The following is a 26,151-nucleotide window of genomic DNA, read 5'->3' on the forward strand; positions in this document are numbered from 1 at the left end:
TGTAAGCGTGTGAATCTTCCCCATCGCCAAGAATCGATAAATTATAATCGATATAATTTTACTTTAAAATGTTCTAGCACCTATACTTTGTCAACACATTTCTGTTTCTTGTCAATAAATTATTTCATTCAGTTGTAAACAAATTTTTAATCGATATAAATTAAAAAGTTTCCCTCATTTTTTGTTAAGGGAAGTTTAGTAGATTTAATGTATGAGTGAACGGTCACATTGCATTCGTAGCGACGACGAAAGGCATGTCAGGCGATATGTAACGCGTATGGAATAAAAAATAATTATTGGACAAAAATATATTTTAGCAAATCATACACGTATTAAGTTACGTACATTTTTTAATCTAACATAAAAGCTGATGCTAAGTTTGGTGTTTTTGTGAAAAATAAGTTTAATTTCCAAAAGCTCTTAAGAATTGTTAATGTGACACAAAAATTTTTACATGCCGCACACACAAGCGCTTTAGAGACTTAGTACATGTACATGTGTATGCAAGCGAGTGAAAATTGCAAAGGCCAGTTAAAGAAAGGCGTGTGGTGCGTGTGTTGTGTGTAGATGAAAGTGCAATATCGATCATTTACGCGCTTTGTCATACAGTCAAGCTGTCCAAAACATTTTTTCTTGGTTTAACCTTTGTCACCCGCTTACTAAATAATGCCGCTACTTGCCTATAAGGAACAACGCATTCTAAGTCCTCAACAACTGCGCAAGCTTAGCGAACATAAATACTCATGCTTCAGCGCAAGTTTGCTAGATCCATTGCTCCAACCGTGGTGGAATTGGTTGGTCGCCCAAACGCCACTTTGGCTAGCGCCCAATCTCATAACAATCGTCGGTCTAATACTCAACATTGTGACAACGCTGATATTAATTTGGTGAGTGCTTCTTTTAAATCTTTTTATTGATTAAAGAACTGTATGCATATATAGACTATATACATGTGTATATAATACATACTGTGCGTATTTTTGTTCCTACATATAGATTAATTTTTCAAACTCATTGCGTGGTTTATGGGTGGCGTGTTTTCCCATTCGTGGAATTAAATAAACTATTGTTTTCCTATGGTATTCTTTAACAATATTATGTTCATCTTACGCTGATCGATCTCAAATTCTCGATTACAACTTGATATTATAGATTTAATAGGTAGGTTGTAAGCTGTATGTTATGTGTTGCAAACAAATCATTTCATAATGCAGGGGAATTCAGATATGATCATGCCATAACTTTCGTAGGTGGGTGGGTCTCAGGAAAATGGCGACTATGATTAGATACGAAATATATCGCTTACGTTACCGTTTGCAGCTGAAACTTATTTTAAAATGATCGGTCATTTTGTTTTGTTAAATTAGGTTAATTTAATACATTCATGATAAGAGAACACAAAAAATCAGTGCACTAATCAGTGAGCAGATATTTTTACGTTGATAATTCGGCTTTTTGCTCATGTACCGTCAGACTTTCTATGGGATCAATTTAATTAACCCTATGAATAAATTACATTCAAGTACATTTGCAATGCTCTCTGTTGCTTGATCGATGATTGCTTTGATTGAATTAAATTAAAATTTGCATTTCAAATTTATTCCCTTTTGGTAGAAAAAATATAAAAATCTATCACCATTTAATATAATGAACAAATTTGGTGAGCTTAAAATGACTTTTGAATTAAAACATTTTTAGTTCGAGCAATGTTAAGAATAACAATTGATTTACTAAAAATGTACCCTAGTGCACGTGTTGTTATTTATAATAAAAAGGCGGCAATTGAGTCTTTAAGTTAACATTCACTCTATGCTATCATTTCTCAATCAATTGGTCAAATTCTACTTGAATAACTAACTAACTAGTTTATTTAGTACTGTTTACTTGACATTGGGTCTTCACGTTCTCAGCTCTGGTATTATTTTAGTAAAATGGTCTTTTAGGTAAGACGGTAAGCATACGAGGGCAAGCACAAAACTTCTTTATCAGCTAACTGATGATGGCAGTGAATTACTCTGAAGCTTAATGACACTGAAACACAAGCTTGATTCTTTTACTGACGTCGACAAAAGCGGGCAAATGGTCCACATTCATTGCATTGAATTTATTCGACCCTCACAATTAATTAGATTAGGCTGCAAATCTCGGATGTTGTAATTATTTATTGTGGATGTATCAACAAAATTTTCTACTGAATTGCAGCTACAGTCCGAACGGAGTCGAGCCGCCACCACGTTGGACATGCTTTCTCTGTGCTCTTGGGCTCTTTGTCTATCAGAGTTTAGACTCTATAGACGGCAAACAGGCGCGGCGCACCAACACTTCGTCACCGCTAGGTGAGCTCTTTGATCATGGCTGTGACTCCATATCAACTATATTTGTGGCTCTTTCGGCGTGTATATCCTGCCAACTAGGCCACTACCCGAACTGGCTGTTTTTCCAGGTATTGATGAACTTTCCTTTAAATAACAAGTTAGTAAACTTTAACATTCGTTGTTTGTTGCTTTCAGTGCTTCTGTGCGATAGCATTATTCTATTGTGCCCACTGGCAAACTTATGTGTCTGGAACGATGCGATTTGGACGCATCGACGTGACTGAAGCACAATTTTCGATTATTGCCATACACTTAGTTTCCGCTATTTTAGGGCCGGAGATTTGGTTGACCAAGGTAAGTCATTTTGGGTGGATTACATTTATACATAAATAATATATATTTTGTTAAGACTCAGCATTTTCAGCAGATATCTAATAGAGCTCTAGCATCTATATAGTGTATATTATATTAAATTAGAGAAAGACGCGAGTCTCTCTGTGAAGTTATAATTATGTTTGTGAGTTATTAGTGTTGGACGATATTGCGTTTCTTTAATTCCTTTTTTGTTATAATATACTTTATCCAATATTAAATGAATATTATATACATGTTTAATTTAAGATGTATTGCCGATATTCTTTTTAAGTTGTGTGCGCTTGGCTTCGATTTATTGAGCTTATTTCTTGGCCTGACATTTGCTATCTGAGTTCGTTAAGTAGTAGCATTCCTGTACTTTGTTAAGTAACGACATTATTTAAATTGAAACACTAAAATGAAATACACTAAATTAACGAAGCTAAATGCAACTATAACTTAACCTAAATTATATTTTTAATCACTTTTAAATCATAGATACATAAAGTATAAACAGTCTTAATACCTTTTACTTTTATGTTATAAACAAATGTGTTCCACTGCCACAACAATACAACACAAAATGTCTAATCTTCTAAAAACAACAAATATTTTATATACACTTACGATCAATCGTAAAAAAAATATATATATATATCTATATATATATTTATATATATATATATATATATATATATATATATATATATAGGTTGGCTTTGGCAAGATTGAGCTTTGGTATGGTCCGGCTATAACGACCATTGTGTGTGGTGTAATATCCTTAACATATGTATTTTCCATCGTTGTCGCCGGCGGTGTTGGCAAAAACGGCTCCACAGTTGCTGTAAGTTTAAAACACTCTTAAACAATCGAATACTATACATTTAAGGATATATCAGACAGCCGCTAAGAGCACAGCTCACTAAGTGACTTGTAACAAATTTTCCGGGCTTTATTTTGATCATAAATATATTGAGCTGAAATAGAATAATCATAATCATTCGTATGTTCAGCACAGTGTTTGGAAAAGTTTTATATATAGATAGAAATAATCTTGTCGGCGAGCTTCCTTATTAGTGCAAAATAAATTGGTTTGCTTCTTAGCCTGTAAATTGTATAAAAAACTCCAAATGCAATAAAGCCTTATAATCGAGAAGAAAATTATTTTACAGTAAAGCCCCAGAAATTTGTGTACGTTGTCCTCGGCTGATAGCAAACACAAAAGACACAGCACATACAACAAAAATTATTTTGGCTTATAATTTGAAAACGGATAGAAATCAAAATAAAATTTACATTCCGGGCGTTTCGTGGAAGCGTGGAGTGGGTTCTTGTTTTCATTCTCTTTCTGATAACTCCTATTGCTTGCCCCTACTTATTTACTATTTTAATATTAAAAATTATACTTCTATTTCTGCTATTTCTACTCGCCTTGTGCGTGCGTTAAATCATACTGAAATACCTAATATTGATTATGTCTTACCTTGGCATGCTTGAATTCTGTTGACTGCCTAAACTATAATTATATAGGATGTTATTATAATATAGACTACATTATATTTTGTTTCGTATTTTGTTTCGTAGGCATTGTTTAAGTATTATTATTCTCTATATGTATGTGACTGTATGTCTTCATATTATGGGCTACTGGTTTTAGTTTCAGTTTTATTGTAATCCAAAATTACGTATTTTATTTTTAATAGCTTAATGTTGAATTGGTCAAATATCTGTAGAAATTTAATGTGACTATTAATTTCTATTTAGAGCTAAAAAAAAATTGTCGCCTTGCTGCATTATGCTAGATGTTATATTTGTCAGTTATTGTGTCATTTACCGTAAATCTGTGACTGAAATTAAAGCTTTTTTTTTTTTTTTAATACAACAGTACATATTTTTTTAGCTCAACCTATGATTTAATAGTTGGGCGGCTAATATCTATAAATTAGAAATCAATTGTAAAAATATTCTAATTTGTTTTGTTTTGTTTAATGTGGTTATTATTGTTTATATGTTTCGTTCTGTGATTTTTATTTCCATCTACAATAGATTCCTATCTTGGGAGTTTCGTGGAATTATACCATATTAGTATTTATCACTTTCGGTTATACCTTGAATATAATCAATTTTCAAAAAATGTTTATTGAAGGCGGCAGTGGCAAAAACGGCTCATCAGTTGCTGTAAGCATTGTTTTCCATTGAAAGTACAAACGTTTCAAACCCCTATATGTCTTTACTAAAACACTAAATCATGCAAACTAAAAAATGTATTGGATTAAATCTAATTATTAGATTAATTATTAAATTAAAAATAGTTCTTTAACATCAACACACGGACACTTGGCTTTAACACCTAATCCAATTGCATATATTATTAATTTACTTGCATATGCTGAACCCATTGAAAAAGGTTACTCTGTTTCTGGAATTGTATATGTCCAACTGGAAATCGAAATTAGCTGAGGCCGCAAACCCTATTGTTAATATTATCATATTCATTCGAATAATTAAAGTAGGAACCATAACTGTCTGAAGACCAGTCTCTTAACAGATTGGATCGCTCTCTTACCCAATTACCCAATGTCATTCAAGCCGAGCAAGCAGTGGTGGTGTGGGTAGAGATGGTGCGCGTCGCCAAAAAGTCTTGTGATCAATGCTCGTCGATTTTAGGCGTTCTTTAATGCTGTTGATTGAATAGTTTTTCACTTTTATAAGACGGGCATCCCGAAAGAAGGGAAGAGTCTTCTATACCGTACAGAGTGTTTATGCAGGCAGGGCTGTTATAAATAAAATCAATAATAATAATAAATTTTCAAGTCTCTATAGCTCTTATATCTTCTGAGATCGACACGTTCATACATACGGACGGACGGTCGGACAGACAGACGGACAAGACTAAATCGACGAATCTCGTCGCGCTGATCAAGAATATATATACATTATGGGTCTGCCACGCGTTCTGCCTGTTACATACTTTACATTATACCCTGATTTCCCATTGAAAATGGGTTAAGGGTATAATTAAGCCTATTTTTTTTATATAAAAAATGTAATATGTACTAGAATATATTTTAGACATGCACTCCTAGGATTAATTGTTAGCTTTAATTGAAATTAACTTAATAGATCGCTTAATTAGTATTTCAAGTTATTCAGGCAGCGATTATTTTATTAAAATCTTAGACTACAAATTAATTTTTTTTTCTAAAATTTTCATTTTTATATTAAGCGGTTTGTTGAATATCTGTTGAAGTTGTTATCAATTTATATGATTTTCTATCCTAAATATTTTTTTTTTTTTTTTTTTTTTAACTTTCAAAAATATTGACAACGATTTAAAAAATTTATCAATTTAATCAGATGCCTTATCTCGAGTGTGAAACACGCTGCTTGCCGTTCTATATGGCCAGTGGAATTGACTTGAGTTTAGCATTACGTTACTCGAAATCAATTTTGAACGAAGGCTGTGGAAAGAATGGATCATCCGTTGCAGTAAGATTTAATATATTCGTATAGCACAAATACCGAAGGCATTCTAATTAGCTTGATTGCTAGACAAGTAGATGATTTTATTTTAGGATGAAGTATTGTTCATTACTTTCAAATAGATTTGGTGTGGCTAATTAGTTATTTATACCCTTATACGACAACACTTTCAACCAATTATAAAGATCTGTAAGTCTGTCTCTATTTCGGGTCAAGTGATGTATTGTACATTGTTTCTATGCCTGATGATATCCTGCCAAATGGTTCAAAATTTTAAACAATAATATCGCAAAAAAAAAAATAAAAATGTAAATATATATATATATATATATATATATATATATATATATTTACATTTTTATTTTTTTTTGCGATATTATATATATATATATATATATTATATATATATATATATTATATATTATTATATATATATATATATATATATATATGAATTTGTTGTTCAGTTAATTTGTATAAGACTGTAAGGGTTCTCCTCTTCGGTAATTCGAAGCTATCTAAGTTTTATTTAAGTTACTTTTTGTAATTGTGGTTTCTGCTGATGCACGTCCCATTCATGTTTATTTGTTACCATTCCTGGTTAAGTCATTTGGTATTGGATGACTTCAATTGTGCTTTCTTGTGTATCTGGCTTGGTTTACACGGCATATGACTCAACCACTCACCAGTCACCACTCACTAACTCATCCACTAATTAGCGCTAGACACTGCAACTTACTGTTACCTTCAAAAATAAATGTCACATAAGAGCCAACAAAAATAAATTTTGTTAATAGTTAACGTGTTTGCTGTAGATTTGCAAAATGTGCAACAATTTGCAAGTCTACTCAACAAAAACAATGTAGCACATTTTTTTCTTTTTGCAATAAAAAAAATGTATACTAACATACCAATCCCAACTATATAAAGGGTACCAGTGTACTATCGCCTAGTATACCACTTACTCTAGTGGTCCTACCGGCGCTCATGATTGCCCAAAAGTCCCCGGATAATATTTTTACGGAGCACGCTTCTGTTTTTATTCTGGCCTTTGGCATGGTAGCGGCAAAAATTACGAATAAACTAGTGGTAAGTTTTTGTACAGCTACGAATATATTTGAAATCTATTAATATTACTTGTTTTGCAACGCAGATTGCCCACATGACGAAAGCTGAGATGGAGTATTTGGACTGGTCATTACTGGGCCCAGCATTATTGTTCCTCAATCAGTACTTTAATTGTATTGTGCCAGAGATTTGGTTGCTTTGGTTTACGCTAGCCTGGGGCACTCAGGATTTACTACGTTACTGTGCGCAGGTTTGTTTAGAGATTTGCCAGCATCTACGGATCGACCTGTTTAGAATACCGTATAGCGCCAAGGTCTCGAGCACCTCGTCGGTGGGCAGCCAGATAAATTTCGGAGTGGATAAGAATGGTAGCACATCACACCGAAAGTCTAAAAACAAACTACACTAACTGTATGCTGCATCCATTCATTAAAATTCCTAAGAAAGTTTCAAATATTTTCGGTGTTAAAGGAAGTTTAAACAGTTTTAAGCTTAACCAAACAAAATTTACCGTCGGAATGTTAATTCAGCAAATAATAGTATAATTAATTTATAAATGTTGTAACCAAAAAGATAAAAGATAAACTGGAGGCAGATCTAACCATATATATATATATATATATATATATATATATACATATATATTTGGTGTATAAATATATTTTATATAGTTATGTAAATTGTAAAAACTAAAATATCCTGCAGTTTTTAGTGGAAAAATGAATGGCGTGCTTTAAGCTCAATTAACTGTTAAGTCAAAGCGATTAGTTTTTGGAATTCCTTCATTAAATGATGATTTTCTTTGATTTAATTGGGCAATCGTCTGATACTGAATCATATTTCTGTTATATTATTATTTAAATTCGTATAGGAAATTAGTGCTTTATTTCTTACTCACTGAAAGAATATACCATTCTATAATGTATGTACTATATATATTAAGATATTAGTACTGAAGTATATTATATTAATTTGTGTAGTAAGCCAATAATCATTCTAAGTGGTCACTGAATTAAAAATGCATTCGGTTTTGATTTAACAAAATTTATGTTGTATTCAAATAAAGAAATAAATCTTGAGCAATAGAAACTATTGGAATTCATAAACGGTTATTATTTCACAAACCACTACACAAATTACATGAATTTCAATACTTATCGATAAACGTTTGCAAATAAAAAATCAATTCATATGTATGTAGTATGTACACATCGTTCTAAAAGTTGCTTCAGAGATTGCCGTAGGTTTTGCAGAAATATGCGACTAGTGCCATGTCGCGAACCTCTAAAGTGACCCGACTGCGATATTGCGTTAGCAAGTAAGCATCTTGAAAGCGCTGCGTTAAGTACATCTCGGTTGCGGTCTGCACAGCCTCCAGGGCGCCCGTGGTTATTTTGAATGGAATTTTTGAATGTTGTATCAGAATTTCACGCAACAGGCGTGAAAACGCTAATCGGGGTATCAAAAATCCCTGGTGCTTTTGTAAACATTCAATTTCACGGTGTAGTTTTTTCAAACGATGCTCTGGAACATTTTTTTTGCGTCTCGGCGGCTTTGCGGTTGCTGGCGGCTGCTTTGGCTTATGTTTGCTGGATACTAATGCTTGTTGGCGTTGCCTACTAGGAGTTGCTATCGGTGATAAGTTTTCTTCATCGCTGCTGTCATTATCTATTGTGATCTTTTGAGCACGGTTTCGTGAAGAGTTCTTGCGCAGCGTTGAACATCTTCGAGGAAATGCGTTTAATTCTGCCAAACGACTAGTGGTAAATTCTAATCCATAGTCGGTCTCGTTCTCGTGCTCCGGCGTTTGGAATGCACTTTCCTCGTCAGGAATGGTATCTGAATGAATCATCTTTTTTTTATTTATAATTATGTTTGTCGTTGATTATAGCTTCAATAAATGAGCTTAGCATAAAATCTGAAACGCCGCAAAAAAAAACAAACTAAATTGCCGCGTTTTTCCAAAGCATCGCTGTGTATGTAAGGGATGCAAAACGAAATTACATATTTATATACCACTGCACAAGTTTTAAATACAACCGTTTGAATGTAGTATTTTTAGTATTTCTTTTTTAAATTTGTATTTTTTAGTATCTTACCAAACAGTCACACTGGCATTGTTTTGCTATCAAGCTTCAAAGTAGAGATGTCAGAAGATAATAATAATGGCAAAGAATATATATTGGATGCAGACTCTGAGCTGCGATTCGAAATCGAGCAAAAGGATGCCAAAGTGTTCGTGACGGTATTGTGTATATTAATTTGTTGTCTCTGAATCTATAATACATTTATAAATCGTACTTCAGCTCATCTCTGGGTTTGCAGAACTCTTTGGCACCGAATTAGTAAAGAAAAAGAAATATGAATTCGGAATAGGAGCAAAAGTGGCTATATTTACCTACCAAGGCTGCGTGCTGCAAGTAACGGGCAAAATGGATGTCTGTTATATTTCTAAAGAGACACCAATGATACAATATATAAACTGTCATGCAGCATTGGAGCAATTTCGTACCGATGCCGAAGAACACGATAAACGGGGCCCAGTTATTCTAGTAGTAGGGCCCATGGACGTGGGCAAGAGTACCCTCTGTCGCATTCTGTTGAACTATGCTGTACGAGTAGGCCGAAGACCGCTTTATGCAGATCTCGATGTGGGCCAAGGTGCCATTTCAATCCCTGGCAATATAGCCACTATTCTCATTGAACGGCCAGCCAGCGTTGAAGAAGGATTTGCGAAAACAGCGCCTTTAGTTTACCACTTTGGTCACAAATCTCCTAGTGGCAACAGCGTGCTCTACAACGCTGTAGTATCGAAAATGGCGGAAGTAACACTGCAATCGTTAGACGCCAACAAACGAAGTATACCATATAAAATATTACTTCAATTGCTTTACGCCTAATGTAATTTTGTTGCAGCCAAAAGCTCAGGCATCATTGTCAACACGTGTGGTTGGGTTAAGGGCTACGGCTATAAGCACTTGCTGCATGCAGCCCGAGCTTATCGCGCTCGTGCGATTTTTGTATTAGACCAGGAGCGTTTATACAATGACCTGTTGCGGGATGTACCGAGCAACGTTCATGTTGTCCTCTTGCCAAAAAGTGGCGGCGTGGTAGAGCGCACTAAAGAATTACGGCATGAATCGCGCGAGCAACGTATAAAGGAATATTTCTATGGCAATATGCGTACGCCTTTTTATCCATTTTCGTTCGAAGTCAAATTTCAAGATCTGCGTCTTTACAAAATTGGCGCTCCCCCATTGCCTGATTCCTGTATGCCCATTGGTATGAAAGCGGAAGATAACAAAAAAAAAGTTGTAGCGGTTACACCGACGTCATCTCTACTACATCACATTCTCACGCTAAGCTTTGCAGAGTCTACGGATGAAAATGTCATTGGCACTAATGTTGCTGGGTTTTGTTGCGTGTAAGTTAATTTATATTATTTTATTAGTACATCGCTATATATTTGTACTCCTCTCGTTAAAGTACTGAGGTGGACATGGAGCGTCAATCTGTAATGCTGCTCTCTCCACAGCCACGTCCTTTGCCGCCGAATGCATTGTTATTGTGGTCTGAATTACAGTTTATGGACAATCATGCCTAACGTATGGATTAATTCACAAATGTAGCTTTTAATTTAAATGTATTTTGTTGGATGTCTAAAATAGATTGGAATTTTAAACCAATTCTGGAAAATTTTCAAACGGTACATACATAGATGTTATTGCAAAACAAAAACAATCAAATTAAAAAAAAAAAAAAATATTTAATTGAATGAAAATAATCTCTTTTTTATTTATTTTCATAAATGTAGACATGTATAATAATTACGTTAAAAAAATATGTTAAGTGAAAACGCAATTAGACACTCACAATTACGTATATCTGGATGTGTAATCGATATTCAGATCGCCAATTTTAATTATATGAGCCGGTTATTTTCAGTGCTCCCAACAAGTAGCGGGAAATTTTAAATTGATTTACTTAGCTATTGAAAAAAATTGCATTTCATGCTCTTTAAACTATGGCCAATCACTAGTTGGCCAATATAGTTTCATTGTTTCTAGCTATTCTATTACATAAAATCCAAAGCCACTCACCATATTTAAGTTTTGCGAAATACTATCTTAGGTAAAATACTGAAAATAATTTGTAAATCAAAACCGAGAAATACTTTGATTACCCATTCTATATTTAAAGACTTTTAAAATCTTTGATATGAAAAGGCCACCATGTGAAATTGTACGGATGTATGTGAAAACAGCCCAGTTGAAAAGAAAAAACATTGTACTTTTTACTTTTTGCACAACCAGTCTAATTAGCATTAACTAGTAGTTAGTGTTGCTAGTGAGTAGCAGAAGTAAGTGTTCAAGCAACGGCAATGGTATTAATTGATTATTAATATCAAAAATTCTCATTAAATAAAAAGTACATTTTATTAATTAGAAATTTATTTGTTAGAATTTTCTTGCTATTTTGACTTGGTGATTCGGTTTGTAAAAGCACTGAAGAGTTGGCAGCTCTGTTTATTTCTAAAGAAACTACTCAATTGGGACTGCTAGTCGATATTTCATTCTAACTGAAATAGACAATAATCTGGTTTTGTGCTATAAAAAGGACCATATGTATGTATGTAAAGTACGGAATTATTGAACATTATTTAAGGGTACTAGACTAAACAATCATTTACGCCGATTTTTGTTTATTTTTCCAATTATTTATCTATGATGTGAAAGTTAAATAATTACATTAGATTCAAAGAAATTTTAAAGGCTAGTCCGAAATTAATCATATTCTGTTAATAACAGATTAGTCAATGTTAAATTTATTTTTTCTGTTATGATTGCTGAATTGCTGAACTGATATATGGCTGCTTACATGTAGTATCGAGTATACTTGGGTAAAAGCAGCTCATTGAGGTGAACCGGCTCACTCGCTCTTTTTTGTGAAGTGAGCCAACTCACTCATATGGCTCACTGGCTCACCTGCTGATTGCCCGTGAGCAAGCAACTTGAAAGAAAAAAACTGTCAAAATACGTTACATTTAAACTAAAAAAAACGACATTTAAAATTTGTTTCTTAAAACTAACAGAACAAACTTTTAATAAAATATATATTATTTTAGCTCCCTTCATTGGGAATATAATGAGCGAGTGAGTAAAAATGCGCTAGTCAACCAAAATGAGCTAGTGAGCCAAAATGAGCCATATAGAAGGAACTGGCTCACTGCCTCAGTTCAGTGAGCCATTCATTTTAGCTCACTCACTCATGAGCTACCCAAGTCTAGTATCGAGTACTACTCGACGATTAGTATCGAGCGTGAAATAGAAGCATCACAAGGTTTAATAAATTAAAGTTATTCAAACAAATTGCAACAAAATGGCTTCCGCTTTGCGTCTCGAATGTCGTTTTAAGTGTAAATCGCATGCGTTCTCGCAGTATTTTAAAATATTGTGTACATCGTCTTGTTAGTTGTGTGTCTTGCTCCAGTGTACAAAAAAAAAAAAAACAAGTTCAACCTGGTGTAATTTAAATAAATGTACATATATCTAACGTATGGCCCCACGAAGCGACAATATGACTTGCTATTGATAGAGACTTGTAAAACGTCAAGCTAGTGTCATAGCTTAACATATTTGTGTGTTTACAGTTACCGGCATGTTCCACGTCAAAGACTCTACCAAAGGAAACAACACAATAAAACACAATACTTAATAATAACAATGGCGCATTTCTTGCAAAAGCAAAAACAAGAACCGAAGTGAGGCAAGGCCTTGACGAGGCATTCTCTGTTCAAATCTGTATTAACAATTGGCGTTTGCAGTTATGTGAAAAAATGTATCTGTGTGAAAAAATGCAATATACTTGGCCATCGGAAAACTCAAAATTGTGACAGTGGTGTCCGGTTGATTTGCGCTTCTCCGAATTTTTATTTCCAATGATTTTGTTCTTGGGTCGGAGCGTCTAAAATGACTCGTCGTCCACACAGAAGTGATTATAATAATATTAAGTTTAAACAATTTCGCAAAGTAACACTGATAAAATGTGTAACAAATTTCAGCAGAATTTCCCACTTTAGTTATGTGATAAATATTTTCATAATTTGCTGCTGCATCTCTAAAACTTTTCAGTACAAAAATGGTAATAGTATATGATAATCACTTAAATATTGTTGATGTAATTAAATTAATCTCAAATATGTTTACATCTAGCATTGCTGTAATAATGTAATATTTACAATATTGTGAATGATGGCGATCTATGAGAGTGGCGGGTGGCTATAAATTCATTTCATTTATGCGCACTCATTTAATTTAAACGACAAAAATTTTGATAGAATTTGAAATTGAGCGTTTTAAATCATTTAGATTTTATCCTTGCTAACAAGTTGCAGTATGTATACATTTGTATATATGTACATATGTGCATATACATCTGCATTTATGCAGTCGTGTGCGATTGCGATGTGGTTCGTACCGTGGATTGGCTCTCGTCGGCCTGAAAGGCCTCGGTGTTTTGTTAGAGACATATTAAGATTATGATTAAATATACATATTGAACCTTTCAATGTGCTTGTTATGCTTATTAATTTATTAAAACTGATTCCAGTCTTCAGTGGGCCCAATAGTAAACAAACGACAGCAGAGCAAATAATTACCAATATTATTTACGAGTCTACTCGTCTAGGAGATACTCTGAACCCTCTAAGCTGATATTCTACTCATTCTGCACTTCTTTTATGCACACTCTCTGCTGACTGCACAGTTAGCAGCGACTGTGCAGCGAATATTGTGAGCAATATTATGAGAATTTAATTGCTGAATAATTTCTTTTGTAGACATACAATTTTTATGGAACTTTCAGAGCGTAATCATATGGTGAAAATGTGTGTACATTCCAAAGCACAGTCTCTAGTACTTGAAATGCGTTTTTTACAAATTGTGGGCGAAGGGGGGCGTGGTATCCAAAATCTGTAAATTACGAAATCTTTGTATCGATCAACTGTATATACACAGTGTATCTGAAGTCTCTACGTCTAAAAATGTTCAAATTAGGCTGAAAAAACGAAATCAATTTTTCGATTATTCTCGATAAAAATTTTATCGGATGAATTAACAAAAAAATATGATAAACTTGTACTGCGTATGGTACACACGAGTATGCATGCGCTCTAACTTCTGAGATCGGCGCACTCATACGGACGGAAAGATGGACAAGGCTATATCGACTCAGCTCGTCGTGCTGATCAAGAATATATATACTTTATGGGGTCTGCGATGAATGGTGCGATAGGCGATGCGAATGAATGCATCTGACCGTGGCTGTAATATCTGCAGCATTGGTGGCATAAATATTTTATTAGAACAGGCTTTCATGAGGTAATAACATTTTTTATACGCTGAACCCATTTTCAATGGGAAATCAGGCATAATATGTATGTAAGACCCCATAAAGTATATATTATATTCTTGATCAGGGCGACGATCTGAGTCAATTTTTCTCTGTCCGTCTGTCCGTATGCATGAACGCTTCGATCTCATAAGATATAAATGTTTTCTCCTAGGTCCGTGTATATCACGTTTTTCTACAAAAAAAAAAACCATACCTACTCCTATTTTTTGTTATTGATTAAAAACCTAATTGAAAATTAGTTATTAAATTATATCTCCTGCACCTTACATCTTTAAATATAGGCTTATATGTATTTTACATAATTTCGATATTTTATATAATTTTGATAAGAAGCTCAGCATTAAATTTGTAAAAGGCGTATTTACAAGAAAAGTTATTTAACAATTAAGTTCCCATAGTAGGCCCACGCTGAAGCCAATGCGTGTTCATGCGTGCGTACGTATGTCTGTGTGCGTGTGTGTGTAAGCAGAAAGGAAGCGAATAATTATTGAAATATCAGTCGAAGAGTTCAGGGGATCTCCTCGTAGTAAGCTAAGCACAGAGCACATAGTAGTGATGTAGACAAGGCACGTTGTTAACGCAAACCTTTTAAATGAATTCAACCTACATAACATACTCTCCTCACGTTTGAGTTTGACCTAAGCTCTTTAACTCGTGTATCAATCTAGCCATAACCGCAAAACCAAGAGACTTAAATTGGATTATGTATGTATATATATTGCAGTACAGTGCATATAGTCATCGAGATCGCCAAATTTAAAGTTTCAAACCACTGCTTAAGATGGGGATGATTAGCAGCCGCCCTGTGCAGGGTGCAGAGTACAGGGTAATCTCTTCAAGTAGTTTACATACAATTGATATGAGTTGAACAAGTAAAGTGCTTTTAGTTTTAAAATATGAGGTACTAGCATTTCGTCTTTCGGTGTGTGCATGCAAATTAAAGCAGCACATAGTCCAATGGCTGTCTACCACGTGGTTTGCCGGCAGCCAGTCCATTACCTACTATCAGCCGTCTGTATTTAGCTAACAAAACCCTCAACGCAATTAAATATCTGCAACTGCCAGAGATAACCGCCTGTGCAGGTGCCCTCGACTAACGTTGCTCGTAGCAAAGAGCTCGCACTTTGCGTGAGGAGAAGTCGTGGGAATAGGAATGGGCTTGCGTTGCATTAATGAACAACCGTGCAGCAATGCTCACTTAAAGTTATGCAACCTCGATTTTTTCAGTTCTAGAAAAAAGTACTTGTACTCATTTAGCATTTTGCATTCCGCATTACGCATTTTGCATTTAAGTGCATATGGTTATTGCAGCGCCGAGCAGTACAACTTATGAGACTTATTATGAAGTTAAAGTGAAGCTGGCTCTACCCAGCTAACAAATCAATAAAAATTGAAATTTTACAGGAGAAGCTTTTTGTTCCCTGAACCCATTGAAAATGGGAAATCAGGGTATAATGGTTTTGTGATATATTGTTAATCAGCACGATGAGCTGATTCGAAATAGCCCTGTCCGTCTGTCCGTCCGTCCGTATGATTGCGTGGATCTCAGAAGTTATAAGAGCTAGAGAGCTGAAATTTGGTATGCATACTCGTGTATACAATACGCAGTACAAGTTTATTTTCTCGATAACTCATCCGATAACTTTTTTTATCGAGAATAATCGAAAAATTGATTTTGTTTTTTAGCCTAATTTTAACACTTTTAGACCTAGACTTCAGATTTACTGTGTATATACAGTTGATCGATACGAAGATTTTGTAATTTACAGATTTTGGATACCACGCCCCCCTTCGCCCACAATTTGTAAAAAACGCATTTCAAGTACTAGAGACTTGTGCTTTGGAATGAGCAGTATGGTTATGTTCTGAAAGCTTCATTAAGATTGTATGTCTACAAAAGAAATTATTCAACAAATAAATCCTCATAATATTGCCCAAGCGCAGTCGCTGCTTACTGCGCAGTAAGCAGAGCGCGTGATTATACGTGTGTGTGGATGCGTGTAAATGCATGTGTGCATAAAAGAAGTGCAGAATGAGTAGAATATTAGCTTAGAGGGTTCAGGGTATCACCTACAATGCTTATCATAATTATAGCCCACTTTTAATCCACTTAAACGAATCGGCTGAAAATTTTTCCCCAATGGAATATTTCCTCAAAATCTTCAAAAAATGAGTAGTTCAATATTTCAACTATGAATGGCAAAAAACTTTTTCACTTAAAATTAACGATTTAATAACGATTTCTTAAAAAGAAGTAAAAAACAAGTAAGAACGTTGCAGTCGGGCGTTACCGACTGCGGAATACTCATTCACATCCCATCAACAATTTAGTAGTTAAGTTTCGTTCTAATACTGTAGAATATACAGGTTATTCCGATTTGCCACGCCCCAACTGGGCGTTGACACCTCATTTTTGGTCAGTTTTTAGAAAGAGATAACGTTATCCTAACTGCAAAGTTTGAATGCCTACCCTAAAAAAAATGTGAAAATTACAGGGTATTTTTCGATATGCCACGCCCCTAAAGAGGCGTAAAAATTATTTTTGGGGAATCGATAGAGGAGGCTACCAGTAACTCAACTATCCAAATTTGAAGCTTCTAGCTATTATACTTTAGGAGATATAAACTTTTGCGGTTTGCCACGCCCCCTGTGGGCGGACATATATCCGACAAAACTTTTTGGTCTTGGGTGATCAGTCCGAGTATATATACAAAATTTGAGGTCTCTGCCATCAATAGTGTCCAAAATATAGGAGAATTTAAAAAATCACTATATCTTCAGGTCCGATTTGCCACGCCCCCAACGGGCGTAGACTTATAATTTATTTTCAGACTTTATAGAATCATACCATTAGCTGACGTGCAAAATTTCAGCATTCTAGGTTTACAACTTTAGGAGATACAGTTTTATCCGATTTGCCACGCCCCCAATGGGCGTAGATATATCCGCCATAGTTCGTGATCTTGGGTGGTCAACGCGGACCTACATACCAAGTTTCAGCTTTCTAGCTCTTCAACAAACATGATTTCTGGTATATCGGAAAATGCATTTTCCGATTTGCCACGCCCCTAGTGGGCGGATCGGGAAAATTTTAACACTTTATAAATCGGAGATATACACGAGTATGTGTTCCAAATTTCAAGTCTCCAGCTTCAATAGCGCCGAAATAGATTGCGTTCATACGGACAGACGGACAGACGGACGGACAGCAAGACGGACATTGCACAAAACCAATATACTGATTCACTTTCGTGAATGAGTATAACAAAGAAAAACAGCACCATTTGCTGTATCAAAACTATAGCCCACATTCATATTTTGGTAAAAAAAAATCCTAATTCGTTGCGGATTGATGGAAAAACTAACTCAAAAACTCTCTTCCTCATTGAAACCACTAAATTTAATAAAAGGTCCTTTTCGAAACTTTGTCATTCATTTAGAATTTGCGTTTTAAGATATCCAACTGTCTCCAATTGGCGATTTTTGGTATACTCACGTCTTGTTAGATTATACCAGACATTTTCTATCGGGTTGAGATCTGAAAAACATGCTGCCAGTCAAGGACATCAACATGAAATTCCTCCAAACACTCCTTTGTACGTCTGCACACATGGATTCTGGCATTATCCTTAAATATGGAATGAGACTACTTTCCAGAGTCTGAATATACTCTTCACTGTTCATTCGGCTCGTTACAAACTTCAATTCCCAGGTACCAAATGAAAAAAATGTACCCCAAATCATGACGGAGCCACCTCCAAAGTCTGTCCTTGAAAAAAACATAGCATCCTTTGCCGAATCATGCTAATAAGAATCAAGCCCATCAAGACCATCCAAGTTAAGCTTCTTCCCATCAAAAAATATGACCTGTAAGGGTAAAAATTTTTAAATATACTGTAAGCCAAAAGACGATGATTCAAACGCGCGTAGTAACGTGCGGTCGCAGTATGTCTTTCGGCAAAATCAAGTCGAGCAACCTTGTGGCGACTTAGCAACTTGGGTGGTTTGGTCAGTTTAGATCTCTTTATGATTCCTGAGCTCTTAAGTACTCGCCAAACAGTCATCGCTGACATAGATTCGCCCACATGTGAGGCCAAAGCTGTACTAGCGGTTGCGCTGTTGCTGGCTTTCTTAATAATTTTGCGTTTATCGTGAGCAATTAGTCACGGTTTTCGAAAAAAAAAAATTTTAATTACACTTTAACTTCTTTTCAAAATTCGTAAAATACTCGAAGTAGACTCTCCTGACTCGAAAAGTGAGAAAATACGGTCCTTTTCATAATAAGATAATTGTTTTCCCAGCGGCATCTCTTAAAAACTATCTAAATTTACCTAATTACAATGTTTGTGAAACCAAAAGTCTGTTCCGCACTTAATAAACTAAAATTTGCGACATTGGGCTATAATTATGATACACAAAAATGCTAGTACATAGCAAAAGTTAACAGTTCTTTCTTAGTTTTCCATAAATTGAACAAAAATTTTGATAAAATCTACTAAACATGCTCCAGTCTATAAAGTACTGTAAAATTTATTTTTGAAAAACCTTAAAAATGTTGTTACAACGGGCTCAAAGCTTAAGTTGCAGGGTGGGCTATAATTATGATAAGCACTGTAGTTGAGCAGTCTCGACTAGAGCCTTTTTAATTGTTTTAAATTTTGTTACTGTATGTTAGTATATATACGCTTAAATCGAAATTGATTTTTTTCCAAAACTAGAGCGAAGACGTTTTCTAACCGTCCTGCATTAAAATCTCAGCTTCGCAAAAGATCAACATACGATCATTTCGCGGGAATGCGATGATATATTTAAAATATACATAGCTTGTTGGCATTTTAGGTTTAACTCTATAAAGATATTTATTTTTTAAACTGAATAGACATCGAATAGATTATATTAAAGACATCCCATCTGCTTCTGTATTATTATTCGAAAACTGTACTTACCGTACGTTTTAAATATTATTTTATTTTTAGTGCACGGGCCATTGGTTGCTTCCTCGACGGTGTCTACATCTTCAAGTGCTCAACAGTTCATCAACACTCCAGCAACGCTTTTATTCACTACTAGGCACGACATTCAAGTAGCTAACATAACGAAGCCAACGGGTGGACCTCAAGTCGATGTGATAGTTAAAGACTTGGCTGATGCGATGGCCATAGACTTCTACTATGCTAAAAATTTAGTATGTTGGACGGACTGTGGCCGTGAAATTATAGAATGTGCTTCGACAAATTCCTCCCAGCCCCTGGCCAAGGCTGCCAAACAAACTGTGATATCAACGGGCCTGGATAAACCGGAGGGTCTAGCCATCGACTGGTATACGGATAAAATCTACTGGACGGATGGTGAGAAAAATCGGATTGAAGTTGCAACACTGGATGGCTGCTACCAAAAGGTCCTTTTCTGGACGGATTTGGATCAACCACGTGCTATAGCCGTAGTACCCGCCAAGCGGCTACTGATATGGACAGACTGGGGGGAGTATCCCAAGATTGAGCGCGCTGGAATGGATGGAGACCCCTTGACTCGCATGACTCTAGTAAAAGAAAATGTGTTTTGGCCGAACGGCTTAGCTGTTGATTTACAAAGTGAACTGATATACTGGACGGACGGGAAGTATCGTTTCATTGATGTCATGAAGCTTGATGGAAGTAATAGACGCACTATAGTTAACAATCTAAAGTATCCATTCAGTTTGACATACTTCGAAAATCGCTTATACTGGACTGACTGGTTACGCGACTCTCTAAATGCTTTAGATTTGCAGACTAAGGAGCTGAAAGAGCTTATTGATACGACAAAGGCGCCCAACTCCGTGCGTGCCTGGTCGCCGTCGTTGCAGCCTTTTGAAAATAACCCATGTGCTCAGAATAATGGCAACTGTTCACATTTGTGTTTACTATCGACCAATACTCAAGGCTATAGCTGCGCCTGTCCTACGGGTGTGAAGCTGCTAACTACCAATAGTTGTGCCAATGATTCGCAGGAAATGTTATTCATAGTGCAAAGAACTCAAATTAGCAAAATATCACTCGATTCGCCCGATTACACGATTTTCCCTCTGCCTCTTGGCAAAGTAAAGTATGCTATTGCTATCGATTATGATCCTGTAGATGAACATATTTACTGGTCTGATGTAGAGGCGTATACTATTAGACGGTCCCACATAGATGGTAGCGGGGTTACTGATTTTGTTACCTCTGAGGTGCGACACCCTGACGGTTTGGCCTTGGATTGGCTGGCACGTAATCTTTACTGGACTGACACTGTGACCGATCGCATTGAAGTATGTCGTTTAGATGGTTCAGCGCGTAAGGTACTTATCTACGAGCACCTAGAAGAACCGCGTGCCATTGCTGTGGCTCCGTCGCTTGGATGGATGTTTTGGAGTGATTGGAACGAGCGCAAGCCCAAAGTTGAGCGTGCATCGCTCGATGGCTCTGAACGTGTTGTTCTCGTATCAGAGAATCTTGGTTGGCCCAATGGCATTGCTCTGGATATCGAACATAAAACCATATACTGGTGTGATGGAAAAACCGATAAAATAGAGGTTGCTAATATGGACGGATCGGACAGACGCGTTGTTATCAGTGAGAATCTCAAGCATTTGTTTGGATTAAGTATCTTGGATGATTATCTCTACTGGACAGATTGGCAACGTCGCTCTATTGATCGAGCCCATAAAATCACAGGCAACAATCGTATTGTAGTTGTTGATCAATATCCTGATCTAATGGGTTTGAAAGTAACTCGACTTCGCGAGGTGCGAGGGCTAAATGCCTGTGCTGACCGTAATGGTGGATGCTCTCATCTGTGCTTAAATCGTCCACGCGACTACGTCTGCCGCTGTGCCATCGATTATGAACTGTCCAATGACAAGCGCACATGTGTAGTGCCAGCCGCCTTTTTATTATTCTCTCGTCAGGAGCATATTGGTCGAATATCTATTGAATACAATGAGGGAAATCACAACGATGAGCGCATTCCCTTTAAAGATGTACGCGATGCACATTCCCTGGATGTATCTGTAGCTGAGCGCCGTATTTATTGGACGGATCAAAAGGGTAAATCCATATATCGGGCCTTCCTCAACGGATCATTTGTACAGCGCATTGTTGATTCTGGCCTGATTGGACCTGACGGCATTGCCGTTGATTGGCTAGGACAAAATATATACTGGTCGGACGCAGAAGCACGGCGCATTGAAGTGGCTCGTCTCGATGGAAGCAATCGTCGGGTACTCCTATGGAAGGGAGTGGAAGAGCCCCGTTCTCTTGTACTAGAGCCACGTCGTGGCTATATGTACTGGACGGAATCTCCATCCGATTCTATTCGCCGCGCCACAATGGATGGCAATGAACTACAAACAATTATCGCAGCTGCTAATCACGCCGCGGGGTTGACTTTTGATCAGGACACTAGACGTATTTACTGGGCAACGCAATCGCGACCAGCAAAGATTGAGTGTGCCGACTGGGATGGGAAACGCCGACAGTTCCTAGTAAATAGTGACATCGATGAACCTTACGCTGTATCTTTATATCGAGACTACATTTATTGGAGTGACTGGAACACTGGAGATATTGAACGCGTGCACAAAGTAACAGGACAAAATCGCAGTCTTGTGCACTCTGGCATGACATACATAACCTCACTGCTAGTTTTCAACGAACAGAGGCAGACGGGCAGTAATCCCTGCAAATTAAATAACGGCAACTGCCAACATTTATGCCTTGCTCAGCCCAGTAAACGCGGCATGACCTGCGCCTGCCCCACGCATTACCAGATTGCCAAGGATGGCGTGTCGTGCATACCGCCACGGAACTACATCATCTTTAGTCAGCGTAACAGCTTTGGCCGTTTGCTTCCAAATACAACGGATTGTCCCAATGTGCCACTGCCGGTTTCAGGCAAGAATATAAGGGCTGTCGATTATGATCCCATAACGCATCATATATACTGGGTAAGCATTTAAACAATATTGAGGTGATTAAGGTTGCTATTGTAGTCAAATTTGTTCTTTTTTGTTAGATCGAGGGACGGAGTCACAGCATTAAAAGGTCTTTGGCAAATGGTACCAAAGCAACTGTGCTGGTCAATTCTGGACAACCATTCGATATTGCCATAGACATTATTGGCCGATTACTCTTCTGGACGTGCTCGTACTCAAACAGCATCAATGTAACCAGGTATATAATATTGAAAAAAAAAAAAAAATAAGTAAATAAGAAAAATATCATAAAACGTGACTATGAACATTTAGCTTTATTGGAGAGTCAATTGGTGTAATTGATACCGGGGATTCAGAAAAGCCACGAAATATTGCTGTACATTCTTTAAAACGGCTAATATTTTGGTCGGATGTGGGCAGTCATCAAGCTATTATAAGGGCTCGTGTAGATGGCAATGAGCGCATGGAACTTGCTTACAAGCTTGAGGGTGTTACTACAATTGCCTTGGATCAACAGTCCGATATGATTTATTATGCACATGGAAAGCGAATTGATGCGATGGATATCAATGGGAAGAACGTGTAAGTGAACAGCTTTGATTTGACATTAAAACTTATGTACTTATGATGTAGACCCAAGACTGCAAAGCAAGACATTATAGATCATACTTAATTAGCCTTAGACTGATTTACCATTTTCTAACTTATTCTATTACTCCTAGAAAAACACTTGTGTCCATGCACATCTCACAGGTTATCAACATTGCGGCGTTAGGTGGATTTGTCTACTGGTTGGATGACAAAACTGGAGTGGAACGAATTACAGTGACGGGAGAACATCGCTCAGCAGAGCTTCAGCGACTACCACAAATTACGGATATCCGAGCTGTGTGGACTCCGGATGCAAAACTATTTCGTAATCATACCTGCTTACATAGTCATACCAAGTGCTCACATATTTGCATAGCAAACGACGAAGAAGTGAAGCATCCACGCGATATTTGTTCCTGTCCCAAGCATTTAATGTTGCTCGAGGACAGGGAAAACTGTGGCGCTTTGCCTGCCTGTGGACCTGGTCACTTTACCTGTGCAGCACCTGTGGCAGGAAATAGTGATATGAACAAAGATTGCATACCAGCGTCATGGCGTTGTGACGGCCAAAAAGATTGTCCTGACAAGTCAGACGAAATTGGATGTCCTTCATGCCGAGTGGATCAGTTCAGCTGTCAGTCTGGAGAATGTATTGATAGATCACTGGTCTGCGATGGAACTACCAACTGTGCGAATGGCCATGATGAAGCAGACTGCTGCAAGCGACCAGGTGAATTTCAATGTCCCATAAATAAGGTAAGGAAACGAGTGCCTTTTTATCAAGGATTATTGTAAAAAGCTTTTTGTAGCTTTGCATCTCAGCGGCCCTACTCTGTGATGGCTGGGAAAACTGTGCTGATGGAGCTGATGAATCTGTGGACATTTGCCTACAGCGACGTATGGCACCAGCATCTGATAAACGCATTTTTATGATTTTAATTGGAGCCACAATGATAATAATATTTTCGATTGTTTATCTGCTACAATTTTGTCGAACACGTTTAGGCAAAAGCCGCACAGAGCCCAAGGATGATCAGGCCTCAGATCCTCTGTCGCCGTCGACACTTACTAAATCACAAAGAGTTTCGAAAATTGCCTCCGTAGCAGACGCGGTTCGCATGTCGACACTGAACTCAAGAAACAGTGTGAACTCGTATGATCGCAATCACATAACAGGTGCCTCCAGTTCAACGACCAATGGTAGTAGCATGGTAGCGTATCCAATCAATCCACCACCTTCACCCGCAACGCGTTCGCGTCGTCCTTACAGACATTACAAGATTATTAATCAGCCTCCTCCGCCCACACCGTGCTCAACGGATATATGTGACGAATCAGACTCAAACTATACTTGTAAATCAAATAGCAATAACAGCAATGGTGGGACCACTAAATTGTCATCTACTTCCGCTGCCGCCTGCCTTCAGTTTGGCTATGACAGCGAGCCATATCCGCCGCCTCCGACTCCACGTTCGCATTATCATAGCGATGTTCGCATTGTGCCGGAGTCTTCATGTCCACCATCGCCATCATCGCGCAGCTCTACGTATTTTTCACCACTACCGCCTCCCCCATCGCCAGTGCAATCGCCAAGTCGTGGATTTACGTAACATTTCGAGTCTTATATCTAAAGATTTAAGTTCTTATTTTTTACTAGTATAGACGAACACCGCGTTGACATTATGCCTATATTATTTTTATACCCTGAACCCATTGAAAATGGGCTGTCGATTTGGCCCTGTCAGTCTGTCTGTCCGTCCGTCCGTATGTATGAACGCGTCGATCTCAGAAGATATAAGAGCTAGAGACTTGAAAATCCGTGTATATCACGCGCATATCGATAACTACTCCCGATATTTTATTATCGATTAAACCCTTATCGAAAGCTAGTTATTTAATTATATCTCCTACACCTTTAGAGCTAGAGCTTGCAAATTTTAAATGTAGACTTATATGTATTTCGATTTCCCCTATATCCACCCCCTCACACTCACCTTTGTAAAAGGCGTATTTCAAGTACTAGAGACTTGTGCTTTGGAATTATTCAACAAATAAATTCTTATAATGTTGCCCACACTGCAGCGCAGCCCAAGCGCAGTCGCTGCTTACTGCTCAGTTAGCAGAGCGTGTTCTAATACGTGCGTGTGTATGTATGTGTGCCGAAAAGTGCAGAGTGATTAGACGGTTCAGGGTATCTCCTAGTCGAGCAGTCTCGACTAGAGTCTTCATACTTGTTTGTACACAAATTGTATATATTAAAATGTATTTTTTATGAAGAAGGCCATTTGATAATTAATATTTAATATGTTAGTGTTGTTAAACTTGATCAATAATGATTGTGTAAAAAGTATAGCTATAATCATTATATATATATATATATATATCGATCTCGTTAAGTTTTATTTGCCGAACGACATTTATTAGTAATGTACGCTAACAATGGTCTACAATTTCTACAATAAAAATTAATAATAAAATTATCTTATTAGGTCTAATCAATGATATAAAAATCGAAAATGGAACACACACATTATATATTCCGCGTGCCAAAATTTACTTAGTAACTACCAATAATACAGTGTTTCAGGCCAAATGTTTGGTTTGTTATACTTTACTTTTTGTTAATAGCTAGTTTTTTTTTTCAATTCTGTAGTGTTATAAGCATCGAAAGTGCCTCGGTAATATGTGTAACATTTGTGTTTATTGTCTTCCTTTTGACCACAATTTTTAGTTTTAAAAAATTCTAATTGAAAACTTTTGTTGATTTTTGGAATACTTTAAAAATCCTTGTAAAAGTATTTGTATAATGTACACCTACGAGAGTTTTTACCTTTAATATATTAAATGTGCAGTATTTGGAAAAAATATATTTAAATTATTATTTATTATTGAGTTTTGTGCACACAAATCTCATGCAGAGCACAGAAATTTTCTGAAAATGTAAAAGTCGGCAGAGGAAGCCTTTACTACTTT

At 36.6% G+C, this 26,151-nt stretch overlaps 4 protein-coding genes across 15 annotated transcripts; 3 read left to right on the top strand and 1 right to left on the bottom strand.

Moving 5' to 3' along the window:
* Nucleotides 1-122: 122 nt before the first annotated feature.
* LOC6581177 (choline/ethanolaminephosphotransferase 1) lies at nt 123-8,318 on the top strand. 12 transcript variants are annotated; one of them, XM_044011331.1, is made up of 8 exons: nt 133-887; nt 2,203-2,443; nt 2,511-2,669; nt 3,382-3,513; nt 4,716-4,847; nt 6,027-6,158; nt 7,083-7,241; nt 7,306-8,318. In XM_044011331.1, the coding sequence occupies exons 1-8, from the start codon at nt 667-669 to the stop codon at nt 7,627-7,629; spliced, it is 1,500 nt and encodes a 499-aa protein (XP_043867266.1). In that variant the 5' UTR covers nt 133-666; the 3' UTR covers nt 7,630-8,318. The 12 variants fall into 12 exon arrangements, 11 of the variants coding, with proteins under 11 accessions (XP_043867272.1, XP_032585401.1, XP_043867266.1 ...); XM_044011335.1 differs by lacking the exon at nt 3,382-3,513 and having other exon boundaries at nt 137-887; XM_044011332.1 differs by lacking the exon at nt 6,027-6,158 and having other exon boundaries at nt 138-887.
* Nucleotides 8,249-9,207, bottom strand: LOC6581178 (histone H3-like centromeric protein cid). Its single transcript, XM_002006887.4, has one exon. It carries the CDS (start codon nt 9,070-9,072, stop codon nt 8,449-8,451), a length of 624 nt encoding a protein of 207 aa, XP_002006923.1. The 5' UTR covers nt 9,073-9,207; the 3' UTR covers nt 8,249-8,448.
* A 110-nt stretch (nt 9,208-9,317) lies between these two features.
* On the top strand, nt 9,318-11,001 carry LOC6581179 (protein CLP1 homolog). The gene is made up of 4 exons (XM_002006888.4): nt 9,318-9,465; nt 9,527-10,079; nt 10,137-10,644; nt 10,707-11,001. The coding sequence occupies exons 1-4, from the start codon at nt 9,367-9,369 to the stop codon at nt 10,822-10,824; spliced, it is 1,278 nt and encodes a 425-aa protein (XP_002006924.1). The 5' UTR covers nt 9,318-9,366; the 3' UTR covers nt 10,825-11,001.
* Nucleotides 11,002-12,307: 1,306 nt separating this feature from the next.
* LOC6581180 (low-density lipoprotein receptor-related protein 6) lies at nt 12,308-24,887 on the top strand. Its single transcript, XM_002006889.4, has 6 exons — nt 12,308-13,361; nt 19,610-22,599; nt 22,668-22,825; nt 22,900-23,169; nt 23,310-23,934; nt 23,988-24,887. The coding sequence occupies exons 1-6, from the start codon at nt 13,190-13,192 to the stop codon at nt 24,786-24,788; spliced, it is 5,016 nt and encodes a 1,671-aa protein (XP_002006925.3). The 5' UTR covers nt 12,308-13,189; the 3' UTR covers nt 24,789-24,887.
* The last annotated feature ends 1,264 nt before the right edge of the window (nt 24,888-26,151 follow it).

Source organism: Drosophila mojavensis, unplaced genomic scaffold (genome assembly GCF_018153725.1).
Source record: "Drosophila mojavensis isolate 15081-1352.22 unplaced genomic scaffold, ASM1815372v1 contig_82, whole genome shotgun sequence".
NCBI lineage: Eukaryota > Metazoa > Arthropoda > Insecta > Diptera > Drosophilidae > Drosophila > Drosophila mojavensis.